Source organism: Callionymus lyra, chromosome 5, assembly GCF_982586985.1.
Source record: "Callionymus lyra chromosome 5, fCalLyr1.hap1.1, whole genome shotgun sequence".
Classification (NCBI taxonomy): domain Eukaryota; kingdom Metazoa; phylum Chordata; class Actinopteri; order Syngnathiformes; family Callionymidae; genus Callionymus; species Callionymus lyra.
Window position 1 is genome coordinate 16,123,130 of NC_141822.1, and position 16,408 is coordinate 16,139,537.

General features: G+C 41.5%; 1 protein-coding gene across 3 annotated transcripts; it reads right to left on the reverse strand.

Annotated features, from left to right (window-relative positions):
- Positions 1–4: 4 nt before the first annotated feature.
- Positions 5–14,988, reverse strand: LOC148079531 (ras-GEF domain-containing family member 1B-B-like). Of its 3 annotated transcripts, none has more exons than XM_087791119.1 (14): positions 14,779–14,988; positions 8,573–9,118; positions 7,385–7,507; positions 7,102–7,239; positions 5,753–5,971; positions 5,378–5,452; positions 2,880–2,972; positions 2,535–2,637; positions 2,141–2,220; positions 1,957–2,052; positions 1,769–1,864; positions 914–1,037; positions 772–844; positions 5–693 (listed from the first exon to the last, which is right to left on the reverse strand). In XM_087791119.1, exons 2-14 carry the CDS (start codon positions 9,110–9,112, stop codon positions 660–662), a joined length of 1,794 nt encoding a protein of 597 aa, XP_087647245.1. In that variant the 5' UTR covers positions 9,113–9,118; positions 14,779–14,988; the 3' UTR covers positions 5–659. The 3 variants fall into 3 exon arrangements, with proteins under 3 accessions (XP_087647245.1, XP_087647246.1, XP_087647247.1); XM_087791120.1 differs by having other exon boundaries at positions 5,753–5,968; positions 14,779–14,987; XM_087791121.1 differs by lacking the exon at positions 5–693 and having other exon boundaries at positions 768–844.
- Positions 14,989–16,408: the final 1,420 nt, after the last annotated feature.

Below are 16,408 nucleotides of genomic sequence, written 5' to 3' on the forward strand. Positions count from 1 at the left end.
AAGGTCAGATCAGGTATTCTGTTTATTTAAAAGCCAAAAATAGATTTTCTTTTTTTCCAGAAAACACCTTCAGACTACATACACAATACAGAGTAGAGCATGAAAAAGACGTTAAGAAATACATAAAATGACTTATTGTCCATATGAAACTGAATATTTATGTACACGTTACACACACACACACAGTTTTATACAAAAGAGCTTACACAGGACCAGCCAACCAGCAACAAGCTCCTGCTTCAACCTCACGAGGGACATTTTAAAAGGAATACAAAATGTAATACTGTAGTTCAGAAACAACATCCTAAAATAGGAGTAAAGTCTGTAAAACGACACGATACACAAGTGCGTTGGATTTATTCAGCTCGACGCTGTAGCTTCATCACGACGCAGCAAATTAGTGCAGATGTTTGTCAGGTCGGCGCTCGTGTGTCGCGGGGTCTCAAACCCAGGGTCACCAGCTGTGACAGTTCATGAGATGTTCTTGTCCTGAAGGAGACAGAAGAAGCGCTCACGTTGACAGAGTCAGAAGCGAAAGCTGCCGTCGAAAAAAAGTTTGTGACTCCTCAGCGTCGCTGAGATTCATCCGAGTCTCGTCGGAGAAACGATCCAGAAGGAATGTTTGCGATGATGCGAGAAGAAGCTCATTTCACGTCGTCTCAGGAACGATTCTCTCGATGCAGCAGAGAAGATCTGAGGAGGACAGACGAGCTAACGTGAGTCGAGGTGCGACGTAATACAAGAAGGAGAGTAATGGATGTAAATGATCACCTCAGAGATCTGCGACTGTCTTTCTCCAGGTTGTTCTCCGGGCCCTCGCTCTCGTACGAGGCCAGATGAAGCTCTGCGAGGAGATTTAGTTGAATATCATCTTCAATTTCTTTTATAAACGTGGTCTCGCGTTCACACTCACCGTCTTCGGTGAAGATCGGGGTGGTGACCAGGTACTGCAGTATGCGGCGATCTCGCTCGAACGGACAAACCACCTGACGCCAGACCAGGAACTCGCTGACCTGCTTGGCCAACTCCCACAGTTTCTGCATCAAAGACACAAACTTATTTACAAACAGGACAACACAAACGCACATAAAAAAACTGAAACACCCGTTTGACTTGTTTTGGTATGTGTGTGTCTTTTAAAAAATACATTCTCTGAAACATATTATAAGAAAAGTTTTTAACACTTTGAAAGATCCGCAGCAGCTTACAAATGACAATTATGACAACGTCAACTACTTGTTCTCTCCACAAGGGTGCGCTGTTCAAATACAAATAAAAACTATCGAAACTAAAAGAAGATATTTTTTTTCTGTACATAAAAATAATAGATTTTTAAACATTTCTATTTATTTAAAATTAAATGTATACATCTAAATTTGAAAAAGCATGGAAATTAAGAACCTTCAACACTATTATTTACAAATAGCGCACGAAGAAACTGAAACTGCAGTTTTAATAGCTTTGGTATGCGTGTGGATTTAAATGTGCCTAAGTCTAATAATTAATGTTAAAAATAGTGAGTGTATTTTCTAAAGATCCACAGCAGTTTGCTAGTAGGAACAGAATACAGCCGCCATTACTAGTTCTCACCACAAGGGTGCATTGTTCAAATACAAATGAAACGACCCAAACAAAAAAAACTCATGGGACAAGGATTTTCTCCCTCTACAACTCCACTATAATGTATAAACAAATGTATATATATGGATTATATTGTCTTGGTGAAGACTGACAAGAGTCAAGTCTTTGCATCTTGTCGTTCACTGACCTCAAAGTTGATGTGTCCGTTGGTCAGTCGGCTGGCACACCCTTCGTTCAGGAAGTAGATGTCTTTGATCAGAAGACTGAAGAAGGGTATGACAATCTGGAGGTGCGAGGGAAAAAAAAAAGTTTATGTCCATCTCTTATTACGGAATGTAAACATGTCACCGGTACAGAAACGGTCAGATTCCTCACCTTCTCCTGGACGCTGTGGGCCGTCTCTGAGCGCTGGTTGGCTCCTCTGAGCGCCGTGCGATAGTTAGTGAAGTTGCTGGACGGATCCATCTGGTGCTGAAGGGGGTGAAGAAGAGGAGGCGCAGGGGTTAAACTCGCGCTCATGAAGCTGCTAGATGAACGTCTCTGATGCCGCCTCACTCACCTCCAGGATCTCAAACTTGTCCGTGTTGACTTTACTCCAGGTTTTCTTCAGTCTGGCAACAGGACTCATGTTCATCCCAGCTGCGAGACACAAACACACGAGAGAGAGGGTGAACATCTACAAATACACATCGTCTACCGTCGCTTCCCCGGAGGTACGAAAAGTTCTCTCTTAAACCAGTGTGGAGCCACGAGAGCTCAGAGGAAACATGCGCTGAGTCAGCAGAGGAGATCCACCTATAATAACAGCGTTTATGCATCTTACACATAATTGTGTTTGTCTTGGGTGGAACTGAGCCCACGATAATGGGACCAGGGCGGAGGAGGGCTCCGAGAGGCGAGACACTTTAACACTTTAAGACCAAGATACACAGTCGTCGGAGGAGAACACTCACTGATGATGGCCATCAGGGAGTTGAAGTTGCCGATGTTGAAACATTCCTGCGCCACGTCGATGAAGAACTCGATGATGCGAGCTCTTTGCTTCTTCTTCACCGGCTGCAGGGAACACGACAATTAGCAAGTTGCACTTTCAGAAATTTTATGAACAAATAATACTTTTTTTTACCCGTGTTTTTAAAACGATTAGTAACTTTATTATCACAAAACAACTCATATTTTTTTAATCCACTAACAAGAAACTGCTTACTTGACTAGATTGACATTAAGATTCTTTAAGGTGATATTTTGAAAAGAAAATGTTCTACTTGTGTGACATTAAAATGGAAAGTGTCACTCACCGTGCAGATTTCTGTGGCAACAAAGTAGCTGAGTCTGTTGAACCAGTTCACATACGCCTCCAGGTTGCTGGTTTTACGTTTCCGGAAGAAACCCTGAAACACAAACAAAAAACACGGTGAATCATGTGGCACAGTATTATCATCAATGAAACATTTTCTTTTTTTTTACATTTCTCTGTATGTTTGCACTTAAAAGAAAAGCTTTAATTGAAATATTCAGTACTTTAACAACAGAGGAAAATGAGAATCTTATTAGACCGGACTAGTAGAGTGATGGGAAATTAGATTTCCTCAGGGGCCACATTTTATACAGTGAATGTTGTGAGGGGCCAACAAGCAAAAGGAGAGAAAGGCCTAAATTACCTAATTGGTAATACAAAAAAAACCCAAAAAACTTTAATAAATAACTTAAATAAAACAAGGGAATTAATATTAGTATTTTATTGTATTTATTGTTTTTTATCCGATATAAACGCATCCGATATTAATCTTTTTGGTGGACAATAAATACTCAAAAATATAATAATACATTTTTTAAGAGCGCCTCTCAGGACTCATAAGGAAACCTCACAGATAAAAGTAACAATAAAATCACATCAGACAATAAAGAAATAAAAATCACATTATACAATAAAATAATGTAAAAAATCTCTTTAGTAGTAATTAGAGTTGAACTAGTAATACATACTTTGAAATTCTTAGATGAGTTTCTTTGCCCATGTCTGCTCTAGCAGCTCAAGAGTTACTTAAAATTCATTTTTTCATGTCAATCTTTTGACGCGCCTCGGCAGCAGATTGACAGCTCAAGAGTCATTTCCTCTGAAAATGCCAGCGAAGACTCCTCTCGCCCACTCGCCGGAGTCGGTGACGCGACATTTGCATTTCCATTTCGCTCGGCTCCCTGGGAGTCGTGCGGTGGGTAGCCGATCCAGCCAGAGGCGTTCTCACATAAATAAATATCACATAGCGTCGTATAAATAAACCTGAGTTGGCTGCGCTGATGTAATCCTCAGGATCCGGGCTCTCTTAAACACTTACACAACTGCGTCGGCCCACTTCCACTCCACGTTCCCCCCCCCTCTGTACCTCAGGTCCCCCCCTACGCCGACTCCGGCGCTCTCTCGCACAAAGTGAGTCTTATGTAAGCCAATGACAAGGAGCGGGAGGAGATGGCTCTGTGGCGCTCGCTGAGCCCACATTCAGGTGACGCACTCAGGAGGGAACCGGCTCTTCAGCGAGGAACAGAGCGGCTCTTTCACTCGGTCTGGTGTCACGTCAAACGACACTGTGTGAGAAATAAGATGAATCTACCTTCATCCGCACAGAGGCTCTTTCATGTGGCGGCAAAACCACATTTGCTGAAGCGAAAACTTCACTGACTCGACTTGAATAAAACCATTTTGGCTTTTCTAGTAAGTTCAGGCCACTCAGGATGAGCTTTTAGAAGCTGAAAGTAAAATAAGTTTCTTCTCACAGGAATAATACAAACCAGACTGAATCATGTGAAACTAACTAGATTAACCGCGAGTTGGTTGGTAGAGTTATTACATTACAGCTGTGGTGTAACCGCTTCTTCATTTGAAGATCTTGAATTTAAATCAAACAAAAATACTTATATTGGACTATTATTTGTCTTCTGGGGTCGGGTCGCAGGGGCAGCAGCTCCAGCAGACACCCTTGGGCCAAATATAATTCCTGCCTCTTGTGTAGTTGAGGGTAGAGACAATTGTCAGTAATATTAGTTGTCATGTGACAATTTTGTATCAATATAGAAGACCCTTCTATGGATATATTTAAGGTAAGGTAGAACTTTATTGATCCCTCAGGAGGTCTTCTTCGGGAAATCGTTTTTTTCGCCACAGCACATACAGCAAGTATTTCATAGATACTTGATCTTTTAGGGAATTCACAGCATTGATAGAGAGATATTTTTGACCTAAAAAGGTCAATAAGAGGAGACAGATAAGGGATGATCCTCCAGATCCAAGTTATTGTAGAGAAGGTACCCGAGAACGGAGGACTTGACCTACTTTCCAAGAATTAAAACTTGTAAAAACAAAAAACAGAGAAAGTGGAAAACAAAGGAACCCAAATGTTGTTCCTTCATATTTTCATCCCCTTGAACTCACTCCATGAAATCTGATAACAAAAACAGATACTGGATATTAAATTGTTCAGGATTTGAAGCTCGGTTCAAGAACAACACTCTCCGCAAATTCCTTCCCTTCAACATCAGTTTTACTCTTAGTGGTGGTCTCGGTGTTATTTTTGACATCCATAATCCAGAATATTCCTCATTTCATCTCAATCACCCGCTCCATACTTTGATTTTTAGACCAACTACCTGGGGGGGGCCACATAATCTAAATGTTTCCTTCCAAACACAGCATCATGTCTGCAGCTCTAACTCTGTTGGTCGTGTTTCAAACTGGGACGGAGATCAAATATTCAAGCACTTCTGCAAAGATACAAAAAGTAAATAATGAAACAAGCGTTACCTTGTTGTTCTCCAGAGGATCCTTCATGGCGAACGTTTGGATGAACTCTTCCGGGCCGATGAAACTCAGTCGGTCCTGGAAGCCGAAACAAAAGGAAGAGTTGAAGAAAAAGCATCTTCAATTAAAGCTAATTGTGCAACAAAGACGCTTCTAAACACGGCGACATTTTATAGATCCAGAATCAAAGCTGCTACCAAAAGCGACTCCTCGTAAAAAATGCTTCTAACTTTACAGCCGCCCACACACGCTCACCCGAAAGTAAAGATAGACGTAAACAAGCTGCTTTCTATTCACAGAAACAATTAAAAGTGGCAAAAAGTAACACTTCTAGAAATAGACCCAACAACAACAACAAGAAGCCGCGGCTCCTCTTACCAGCTCGACGTGTGTGAGTTGCTGAGCCAGGAAAAAGGGGTCATCGCACACGCTCAGTATGTCGCTCCGCTGCCCCGACGTCTGTTTGTTCTTCAGGGAGGCGGGTCGCTCCGTCGCCACGGCGTTCAGCGTCGCCACCGCCTCCTCGTACTGGCCGAGGGCCGACAGACGCTTGATCAGGCGCTGGGTCATCTGCTGCATGGCTCTCCAGGAGTACTGCTGGTGGAGACGCGACAATAAAAGTCACCGGGTCAATAAAAAACAGCTGCTGGATCGTCGACTTGTGGGTCAGATCGACAATGTAGGTCAAAGACAATACCATAAAATTAGAGATTCATCAACTCGGCTGCTACGTTGTTGAGATACGATTGTTAAAGTGAATTATATATGGAATTCATTATTGTATTATTATGACAGTTTTATAAAGTTAAAGGTGTAATTATCAGAAATTAAAAAATGTTTTTTAAAATGACAGTATTATAAATAAAACATATGTAAATAAATGTATAAGTGTATAAATGAATGTATAAATCTAATCTAATCTAAGTCTATTATATAAATGAATGATTTTTATTTCTGTCAAAGAACGGTGCCATTTCTGTGTACATATACATCAATTTATTCATTTGAACTTTGATTTATTTCTACATTTAACTATATACAGTATGCATTTCATCATTTCCTCTTGTATTTATTCATCACTTATACAATTGGCTTGTAATATATTTAAGTTTTTGTAATTTTCCTCTTTTATTAATTAAATCATTTCGCTGCCTTTTTGTAAATTGAATAGGTCGATCCAACGTCAGTCTGAAGCAGTGATTAGACGAGTCGAAAAATAAAATAAAAAAGGAAAAAAATAAATGAATCATACGCTTAATGTATAAATAAATGTTGAAATAACAAAATACATAAATAGTTAATCAAATAAAAGTTCAAATGTATACAGAAATATCTTAGTTCCTCGACAGACATAAGGCTTTTATTCATTTTTGTATTTTCCTAAAATGTATTATTTTAATAAAGCATTTAGTTGTACATTTATAATGATGTCAGGTCTTTATAGAGACAAGATCGTCATGAAGAATCATGAACAAAAACTACATATTAACATAATTATCAGTGAGATTAGCTATGGTGGGAGCTGCACCCAACGACCCGGACGGATGAAAGACGTTACAAATTCTCATGTTGTTGCGTCAAGAACCATTCATGGTTGCCATCGACTTAATACTATTGACTCTGAGCAAACACGCTTCTTTCATTTTGTCCGTCTGCTCTGGAGTCTCGCTGCCAATAGTGACGCCGTCTGTGCAAACATCAGGGGCTCGCTTGGCAAAGATACGCACCTCGTCTCCTCTGGCGACGTGATGCGTCATGTCCTTGAGGCAGCGCATCATTCTGTCATCCCTGAAGTCGTACGGGAAGGTCTCCGTCCACTCGGTCAGCAGCTGCACCAGCTTCGGGGCGACCTCGCGGAAGCGGATCTGGGAAAAAAAAAACACATTTTGAGCAATGTAATAAAAATCTGCTCCAGGAAAACATCTTCAGCGCCGCCAAGTGACTTCAGTTCTTATCAAAGTCAAACAGGAGTGCTGACTCCGTTATCGCCTCTGAGTCCACAACACCCACCTTATCCAGCAGGGCGTCTCCTGAGCGCTGCTGCTCCACACACAGGTGGCACACCCGGGTCATGAGCTCGTACGGGTGCAGGAAGAGGCGCGAGCTCAGCAGGAAGGTGAAGACGTACGACCTCTGGAGACACAATGAAGACACGGTCAGGGGAAGAACTGGGACATGAGAAATATCAATACATTTATCCCAATACCGTATTGATATTCAACAGTGATGTATTTGTTGTTGTGTTTTTTTTGGGGGGGGGACTTTTTTATATTCCAAAAATGTGTATATAACGAAATCACTTGATTAATATTAACATTTTAAATATTTGTTCAATTCCGTGTCGCGATTAAAACTTCTGGCTGCTAGACGGCAGCAGTTATTGTGTCCTCTGTAGCTAAAGCAGGGGTAGGGAACCTGGTCCAGAAAGAGCCGCAGTGGGTGCAGGTTTCGTTCCAACCATTCAAGAGGACACATTTTATCCAATCAGGTGTCTTAGGAGTGTAATCAGTTGATTGTCAGTCTGGTGTTGCTTGTTCAGCTGAAACCTCATTGGTTAAACTGTACATGCTTGATCGGTTGGAACAAAAACCTGCACCCACTGCGGCTCTTTCTGGACCAGGTTCCCTACCCCTGAGCTAAAGGAACAATGAAGTCTCACAACGGAATCCTGGTGATGGCTGAGGACGAGAGGATACAGTTGACTACAGCATCTTTTAAAGATGATTTTTGGACATATTTTGGTTTCAAACCAAATAAAAGCAGCTACAACTTTATCAAAAATATTCCAAAAATGTTTATATAATGAAATCACTTGATTAATAATAACATGTTATAATATCTGTTCAATCTCATGTTGCAATTAAAACTTCTGGCTGCTAGAAGGCAGCAGTTATTGTGTTCTCTGTAGCTAAAGGAACAATGAAGTCCCACAACGGAATCCTGATGAGGGCTGAGGACGAGAGGATACAGTTGACTCCAGCATCTTACAGATGATTTTTGGACATATTTTGGTTTAAAAGCAGTTACAACTTTATCAAGAGTCATTTGGTCTGTAAATTCTGCAACATCAGAGTCAAGTACTTATACAATACTGCAAATATATTGTTGTTCCTAGAGTATCGCAAATACTCGATCGTTCCACTGTATCGTGATAGTATCGTATCACCACATTCCTGCTCAGCAGTGAGTGAAACTTACGTCGGGGTAGTAGTCGACCGTGGGGACCAGGTGCTGGATCAGAGCCTCCAGAGACGCCGACACCAGGCTGTTGTCATGGTAGCACATCTCGCCGTAGCTGGCCGTGATCCCGTGACCGTGTTGTCGCGACTTGATGGCGGTCGTGTTGCTCTGACACGACTGCTCGCTGCTGCTGCCGCCGCTGCTGCCCGACGTCTGGCGGTGCGTGCGAGCCGGACAGGAAGTGCAGTGCTGGCGCGGGCTCCGAGGCGGTGGCGGCGGCGGCGTCGGCGAGTACGGGTTCACGGAGGCGGCGCTGTAATGGTGCTCCTTGGACGACGAGGACGAGCCCACGGAGGAGCTGCGGTACACGGTGCGAGACTGTGGCTTGTCGTAGGAGTTCTCGGCCGAGGAATAGCTGCTGTTGTAGACGTTCTCCTTGGTCAGCTTGGCGGGGCAGCCGCTGTGGTACGGACTGTGCGGCTCGGAGTAGTTGTTGTTGTTGTTGCTGTAGAGGCCGCAGGAGCTGAACTTCCCGGCATATGGGGTAGTGGGAGGCATGGTGACCTTTGGGAAAGAAAGATGAAAAACACTATTAAGCTTCAAAAGACCACAGAACAATATGAACAAACGCCGATGATCTCCAACAATTCCGGAGTTCAGTTATATCCAATACGGAAAGTTATCCTCGCACTTTTACGTATAGTGACGAGTAAAAATCCTCAAGGTTTTTTTTGCACACGGCCCTATATATTTTTTTAATATTGTAGCATGCAGCCAGGAATGCTCCTTCTTTGTATGTCCCATTAGAAACAGGTTATTTATTTGAACAGCATATAAACTTCAAAATATGACAGCACAGAACTTATTTACGTTGCCAACAAAACTCCTATGATGATACTATTTAGTGAGGGCTGTGTCGCTTCAATACTGTGTTAAAATGCTACATCTATGTTGCTATGTCAAAAGTGATTGGTTGGCTGGGCGGCAAAGCATTATGGAGGCTGTTCAGGTCACCGTTACTGAGAGAGATATCATATGCAATGTTGAGTTTCTTGATTTAAATAAAAGGTTAACAATTAAAACCTCGTCCATATACTATTATTAATCATATAATGTTACTAAAAAATGTGGGTTTTTAACCATTTGAGAACGTGGAAACTGTACGACTGCATTTCTTCTCAAATATACTTCATGCTCAAAGAGCTAATGCTAGATACACAATAGTGCTAAATCATTTAAGATTCTTCGCAATAAAAGCCAACTTATGTCTCATAAAGCATAGGGAACGAAATGCACTTTGCTGCTCCGTCGTCATGACGACAAGCCTCTCTAGTGTAACTTCCTGCCATTGTGAGGCTGTGTGACTCAGTCGCTCTCCTTTACAGCAGAGTTGACGACCTGTCAATCAAAACAAAGTCTGGGAGAGTCGTTGAAATCCAACCACAGCTACTGAGCTTAACCTTCACGCGGAATTTAACATGAAGTTTATGTTGTTCTTCGCATTATTTAGTTTAGATCGGGGGTGTTAAACTTAATCAGAAATAGTTTAGCAGCTTAAAAGAACATGTGTATATTTTTAATAACAGATTTTTGACATTCTTTTATTTAGTCATCTTCATGTTTGACCTCCTTCACCAAAATAAACCAGTTTACGTTTACTGTTGACATCCATAATCCATGTTCCCTGTCTCGTCTTCAACGATGACATATTTATAGGTCAACATAACAACGCTAACATTCGTCTACTTTGATTTGGGGTCAATCCAAAAATGACTTGGACGGACGGACTTGGCCCCCGGGGGCCAGGAGTTTGAAACATGTGGTTTAGAGAATCAAACCCGCACTGACAGATGGATGGTCTCGAGGAAGCAAGTTTTTTTTTTGTTCGTCCCTAATGGCTGAGATAATTGGATCTAAGCTCAGTAAGCTGATCCCAGATCACCACCCAGGCGTGTTTTAACCAAGGAGCCATTTTTATCCCACTACTGTTGTCTGTCTGGCGGCCACATGCCAGCGTAAATCAATCCGAGCAGCCGCACACGCACTGAATTAACGTGCGGTGACATGTGCGCCCCCCCCCCCATGTACAGTCTCTGAACACAAAGCCACGCAAGAATCCAGCCAGACTTTGTTTGTCCGTCAGAGGCGTGTCGAGCCGGGCATCGCAACCGTGTTGACCGCTCTGGCGCCGATGCTTAATGCATGTATAATCCGAACACACGCACATGTCACGCGTTAACAAATGCTGCCCACCACGACAAAAAAAAAACTTTCATAAAGAGACCATTAACTGGCACGATGCCAGCGTAAGCCGGTCCGGCACCAGCCGTCTTCAGAACCTTGTGATCATTGCCTGCTGCTTCTGCTCCAGACTTTAGGGGTATGCCAAGGAAATCTGAACCAAGTTTCTCAGTCAGCCGGTTCATTCTTCAGTCAGCGATCAAGTGAACTTACTCTAAAACTTTTATCAAAACATCACCGTGAGACGACCCCTGGAGGTTTTCTTTGATATAATCCGGATTCTCTTACCGTCTCTAACCGATTCATCTCAATCGAGTGAGGAAAAACTAAACTAAACTTTAGACAAACTTTGACTTTCCCAGACAGAACTCCAGCATCGGGGCTCCCAGACGGCATCTGGGTCTAAAATCATAGGTTGGACCTTGTCAGGGCAACTTAATCACGACCCAAGCCGGGTAATTTTACTCTGAAAGTTTGTTTGCTTTATTCCTCTGCGTGAAATGTGAAGGACTGCAGCTTTAGCCTCCGGGTTTGATGTGGGAAACACAAAAAATGGCAAAGATGCAGAGTTTGTATAACATGGCAACGATTGAGCCACAAAAATGTACTTTCCTGCCTGATGTACTATTCTTTTTTTTCTGGGTGAACTTCCTCGTCTGGATTCTTGTGGCTTTGGCCAAGTGGTCTCGCTGGAGATGGTTTGGGTTTGTTTACAATCGGACAAATTTTGAGAAATCTCTTACAGCTTCCGAGATAGAATGTCTACCCGTCGACGAGCCAGTGACAGAAACATGATGCCATTTTAGATCCTGATGTACAATTTGTTAGTAATAACTTGGGGTGTGAACTGTCAAGAAGCAGGCGATACAATACAGGAGCTACAATGAGATACTGTAGGAATACGGATATATTTGTAGTATCATCCGAGTACTTTCCTCTGGTGTTGTAGAATTTACAGACCACATGACTCTTGACAACTCCGCCCTGCCTTTCATTTGTTTCTAAAAACCAAAATATGACCAAACATCAGCTTTAAAAGCTTCTGGAATCGACTGTATCCTCTTGTCCTCAGTCATCGTCAGGATCTTTGAGGGGTTTTATCGTTCCTTTGGCTGCAGAGGATGTAATAACTGCTGCCATCTAGTGGTAATGATTATTTTATACATATAAACCATACAAGAGCCATTTGTTTTTTTTCTATTTTAAATGTATGCAGGGCCGTTGATCTATTGATATTAAAGTACATCGAACACAAGAGTCACCAGCACCACCGAGAGATGGGCTTTTATTTTGTCGGTTTCTCTTCCTGAAAGTTTCAGTAATTCAGTCATGGTGTTACTAAAGGCTAACAAACGCAACTGCCGTCTCCAAAAGGAACTGCGTTCTCATCCAGTCAAACTGAAGCACCGCCAAGGTGTGAAAACGTTTAGAAATAAAACACACAAGCGTAAATCTGAAATTTTGACGGATGACTAAGCCGAGTTTGCACTGGTTAGACCGAGAGTTAACGATTAAACACCTTTCCAAGTCAAACAGTGTTGCTGTGTGGGCCGACTAGGACTAGGAGCGTTGGGGTTGGGCTCCGTACGCAAGGGGGCCGAGGGACAATAGAGGTATTATCTCTCCCGTCATGGCATTAACAGTCTCACAAAGACCTGCTGAAAGAGATCACAGCACATCCAACATCCGCCGGCGCTCTCACACCTCTGGCTGCTGTCGGGGCCGCACATTCCAAGGACCGGATCAATTTCACTTCAGAGGCGTAAAACAAAACCATCGTCTTCCTGAAACCGTCGCATCAAACACCCCTTTTATCGTCCGATATGACTCACTTGTTTACCAGAAGCTATATAGGAGTAGGAGGAAACCGTCTTGGCTATGGTATCAAAACTCATATTTTAACCGCGCAGGGAGACATTTCCTGATAGACGACGTTTGAAGTCAATGTTCGTCTCCAGTTACAACCGACAAGACAGATGGTTCTCAGAAGGACTTGTTTAAAGCCAATTGTCCTCCATGTGCTCTTTGACCAGGAAAAAAAACAAGCCAGTGCTCAACGGCAACAGTGGCTGATGGAACAAGATTAACGGGAGAAAAAAAAAAAAAACACAAAGCCCTCACTGTGACATTTAATCGAATTTGTTGGCTTACGACTGAAGCAGATGGCAAAATATGACGACGAGTGAAATCTTTGGAATAAAAAATGATTTTTCTACTAGCCAAATTTAACACTCGCTGGATCATGTTGACTTTATACGACACACAAACACTTGGTGCTAACTCGCCAATAAACACCGTGTCAAAGTCCAGCACTCGGAGTGATCGGTCTTAAATGACTTCAGCTATCTTTGAACTCGTGCACCTTCACTCTAATGGTGTACGTGGAGAGCGTGAGGCGTCTGATTCGGGGATTCTTGACTATAAACAAGGTTAAAGTCCTGACTGTCGTCACCTGCATTCCAGTGGTTAACTTAAAGAAGCAATAAACAAAAAGGTATTAAAATCAAACTAGTTTTCATGGCAAGGATTCAAACAAAACTCAAGATCATTTATTTACTTACTTATTGTACATTTAAATGCCAAATGTCTTGCTGCAGTTGTTCCGTGTGCAGGGAAATCCCCCCCTTAGTAAATTCAGAAAATGTGGTGCTCTTGAGGAAGATTGTGGTTTTCGAGTTGAGTGTAAATTTGTACATTCTACCCACCCTAAGGTTTGACAGATTCCTGACTCTGCCTGGAAATTGACTTTACTTCTTTTTTTTTATGCTCACCACAAGACAAAGTTTGTGTGTCTATAAAATCGGTTCATGATCCAATTTAAATTGGTACTTACCAGTAATGTGTGCCTAAATCTGACATTAAAGTAAAGGGATGTACACTGACCGAGTGGTAGTACAACCCGATTCAATATTTTGCCAACTGTATCTTATTATTGTACCGTTACTTCTTAGATTATTCCAAATAGTATGATGAAGTGTTTAGGTTTCTATGAAACAAAAGCTACTTATGTCATGAATATGCTGAATATGTTCTGTAAATAATCTCATTTCAACTCTATTTTCTTCTATGATGATGTGAATTTTAATGCCAGTCAACACGTTTATTATCATGCTGCTTATCCCCATTATAAATCACAGAGAAACTAGTCCGTAAGAATGTGATAATACTACGTGTGTAGATGATAAGAACCGGGTGATAAGTGATTTAACACCAGCTGATGCAAAAATAAACTTGTCTCACTGCTGAAGAAGACTTTGTTCAATTGTTTCAGCAGCACATGTAATCTTTAATCTCAGCCAGATTGACAGGTCATTGGCAACGATCAGTGGATATAAAAAAAACCCATCTTTAATCTCAGATGTCTGCGACACTGACACACACACACACTCACACACCTCTCAATGATCTGTAGGCTAGTACAGTATTAACCTACAGTCTGAAAGGATCAAGACACATTATCTCCTCTTCGGTATGGATTTCAAAACAATCCACTGCACTTGAGATGACTTTTAGACTCAAATAAATGTCATTTAAAATGAATACTTTCTTCCAGAGACATCATCAGATCCGTCACACACATGAGTCACAGTCACAATAAAAAAAAGTAAAAGCTGACAAAGAGGAAAAAAAAGGGTCATGTTGTGTTGTCCCATCACAGGTGCTGGTGAGTAATATGTGTGTGTGTGTGTGTGTGCCAGCCTAAGTATAGCCTCCCAGTGGGAAACAAAACAATAACAACAAACGGAGCAACAGAACCAGAAGGAAAACAGAAACTAGGACCGTTTGCACCCGTTTAAGCACCCGTTTTCGCACGTTCAATGTTCATTTAAACAAAAAAAGACAGAAAACTTTTAACCAAGTCTCTATTGATGATCAACGATCGCATATATATTTGTAAGATCCAGGTTAAGATGATAAAAACAACTTTTTTAACGCTCGTTATTTTTGAATCAATGAGATGAATAAAGCTGGTCCACACCCACCTCTCTCTGGTACCAGTCCGGCTGTAGTTGCTCTGACTGGGGGAGAAATAAAGAAGCTGGACCACGAGTTAGTTCCGCTGGTCGCGTCTGTTCTCACGGTGCTCGACACACAGAGAAAAGGGTGCTTTTCATCGGCGTGTTCTCGGCTCCATTGTGCGTCTCCTGCTGACACTCGAGTCCATTTGAACCCGCGGCGCCGCGAGCAGCTACAAAGCAGGCGTATTCAAATGATCTGCGGAGAGCCGGGAAAACTGACCAATCGGCGATCGAGGGCGGGAGCCTCAGGGGAGCAGCGGCGGCCAATCATGAAGCTCGAGACAATCAAATCGAAACAACCGAGTGTTGTGATTGGTTGGCTTTCAGAACATTTTTTTTTTTTTTTTACTTCTTCTTTTTCTTAACCGGAGGGTGTTTTTGTTGGACTGAGAAATGGAAGGTGCAGGGTTTCCACCTGGAATGCAAGAAGGTCTAAGCTTCTTAACAGTGAGCAGCCCCTGAACTTGTAAATATTGTAGTTCTTGTTGAAGATTATATCATTAAGTTAACTAACCGAGTAGGACTTACTGTATTTGAGAGGATTAACAGTTTAGCTGGTCGCCACTATTATAGTTAACATTTATACAATGTCACATGTAAACAAAGAAAACAACATCTATTTCCTTTTTCAATTCTGAATTGAATTGAATCTTTTGAAAGACTGCACAAAGTTTAAGAGAGGGAATTACAAGATGTTCCTGGGCCAGAGTGGAGTTTTGACTCTTCCTTTCCGGTCTTTGCTTTGCCCCATGGACTCCTCCCGGCTGCAGATGTTCATGGTCTTACCTTTTGGTAATGACCGAGAGTTAATGTCTGACTTCCAGAATTACTACAGTTGAAATGTGGTTAATATTAGATTGTTTTATCACTTGTTAGTATGTGTACAGTGAAAATTCACTGGAAATTTGATAGAAAAGATTAAACTCAAGGTATCGAAGTAAAAAAGTAAAGCTCATTTGTGAAGCGCCTTTCACAGCCCAGGGCCACAAGGTGCTAAAAACAACATAACAACACACAGTTAAAAATACAAATGAGTGAAGGTATCGGTTTTGGTATCGGTACCGGTACCGGTATCTAACCATTTCAATACAGCCCTGGTTACTGAAAGCTGGAGAACGTAAACAAGTGAATTATCCATAAGTGTTGGATATATTTATAGATTAATGAATCAGTTATTAAACATTTCTGAATAAATAGTTTATCCATTGCTAGCTCTTATAGTAGATAATGATTAAGAGGCCATTATGTTCCCAATGTATATATTTTTTATTTAATTTTGACTTTAATGTAATAAAGATAATGAATAAGGGGTTGTCACTAAAATAATTTTATGTAATAAACTTCATAAAGATACAAAGTATGTGTATGAGAGTTTTATTTTTAGCTCATTTAAACAAATTTAAGGATCTCAAATTTGTATATAAATCTATTTTCATGCAGGGTTTGTTTTTTCCACACCTTCATTTGTTCCAGAGATTTTACGATCATAATAATAACGAGGAGATGTTCACATGTTTGACGTGTTGACTCGTATTAACCTTTTCACGCGCCGTGTACATGACAAGTAAACAACTATTTAAAAGCATGGCCCGAC

Coding starts and splice junctions, on each gene's coding strand:
- LOC148079531 (XM_087791119.1), bottom strand. CDS start 9,112: ATGCCTCCCACTACCCCATATGCCGGGAAGTTCAGCTCCTGCGGCCTC. Junction 7,240..7,384: donor GAGACGCCCTGCTGGATAAG/GTGGGTGTTGTG, acceptor TTTTTTTCCCAG/ATCCGCTTCCGCGAGGTCGC. Junction 845..913: donor CCCGATCTTCACCGAAGACG/GTGAGTGTGAAC, acceptor ATCTCCTCGCAG/AGCTTCATCTGGCCTCGTAC.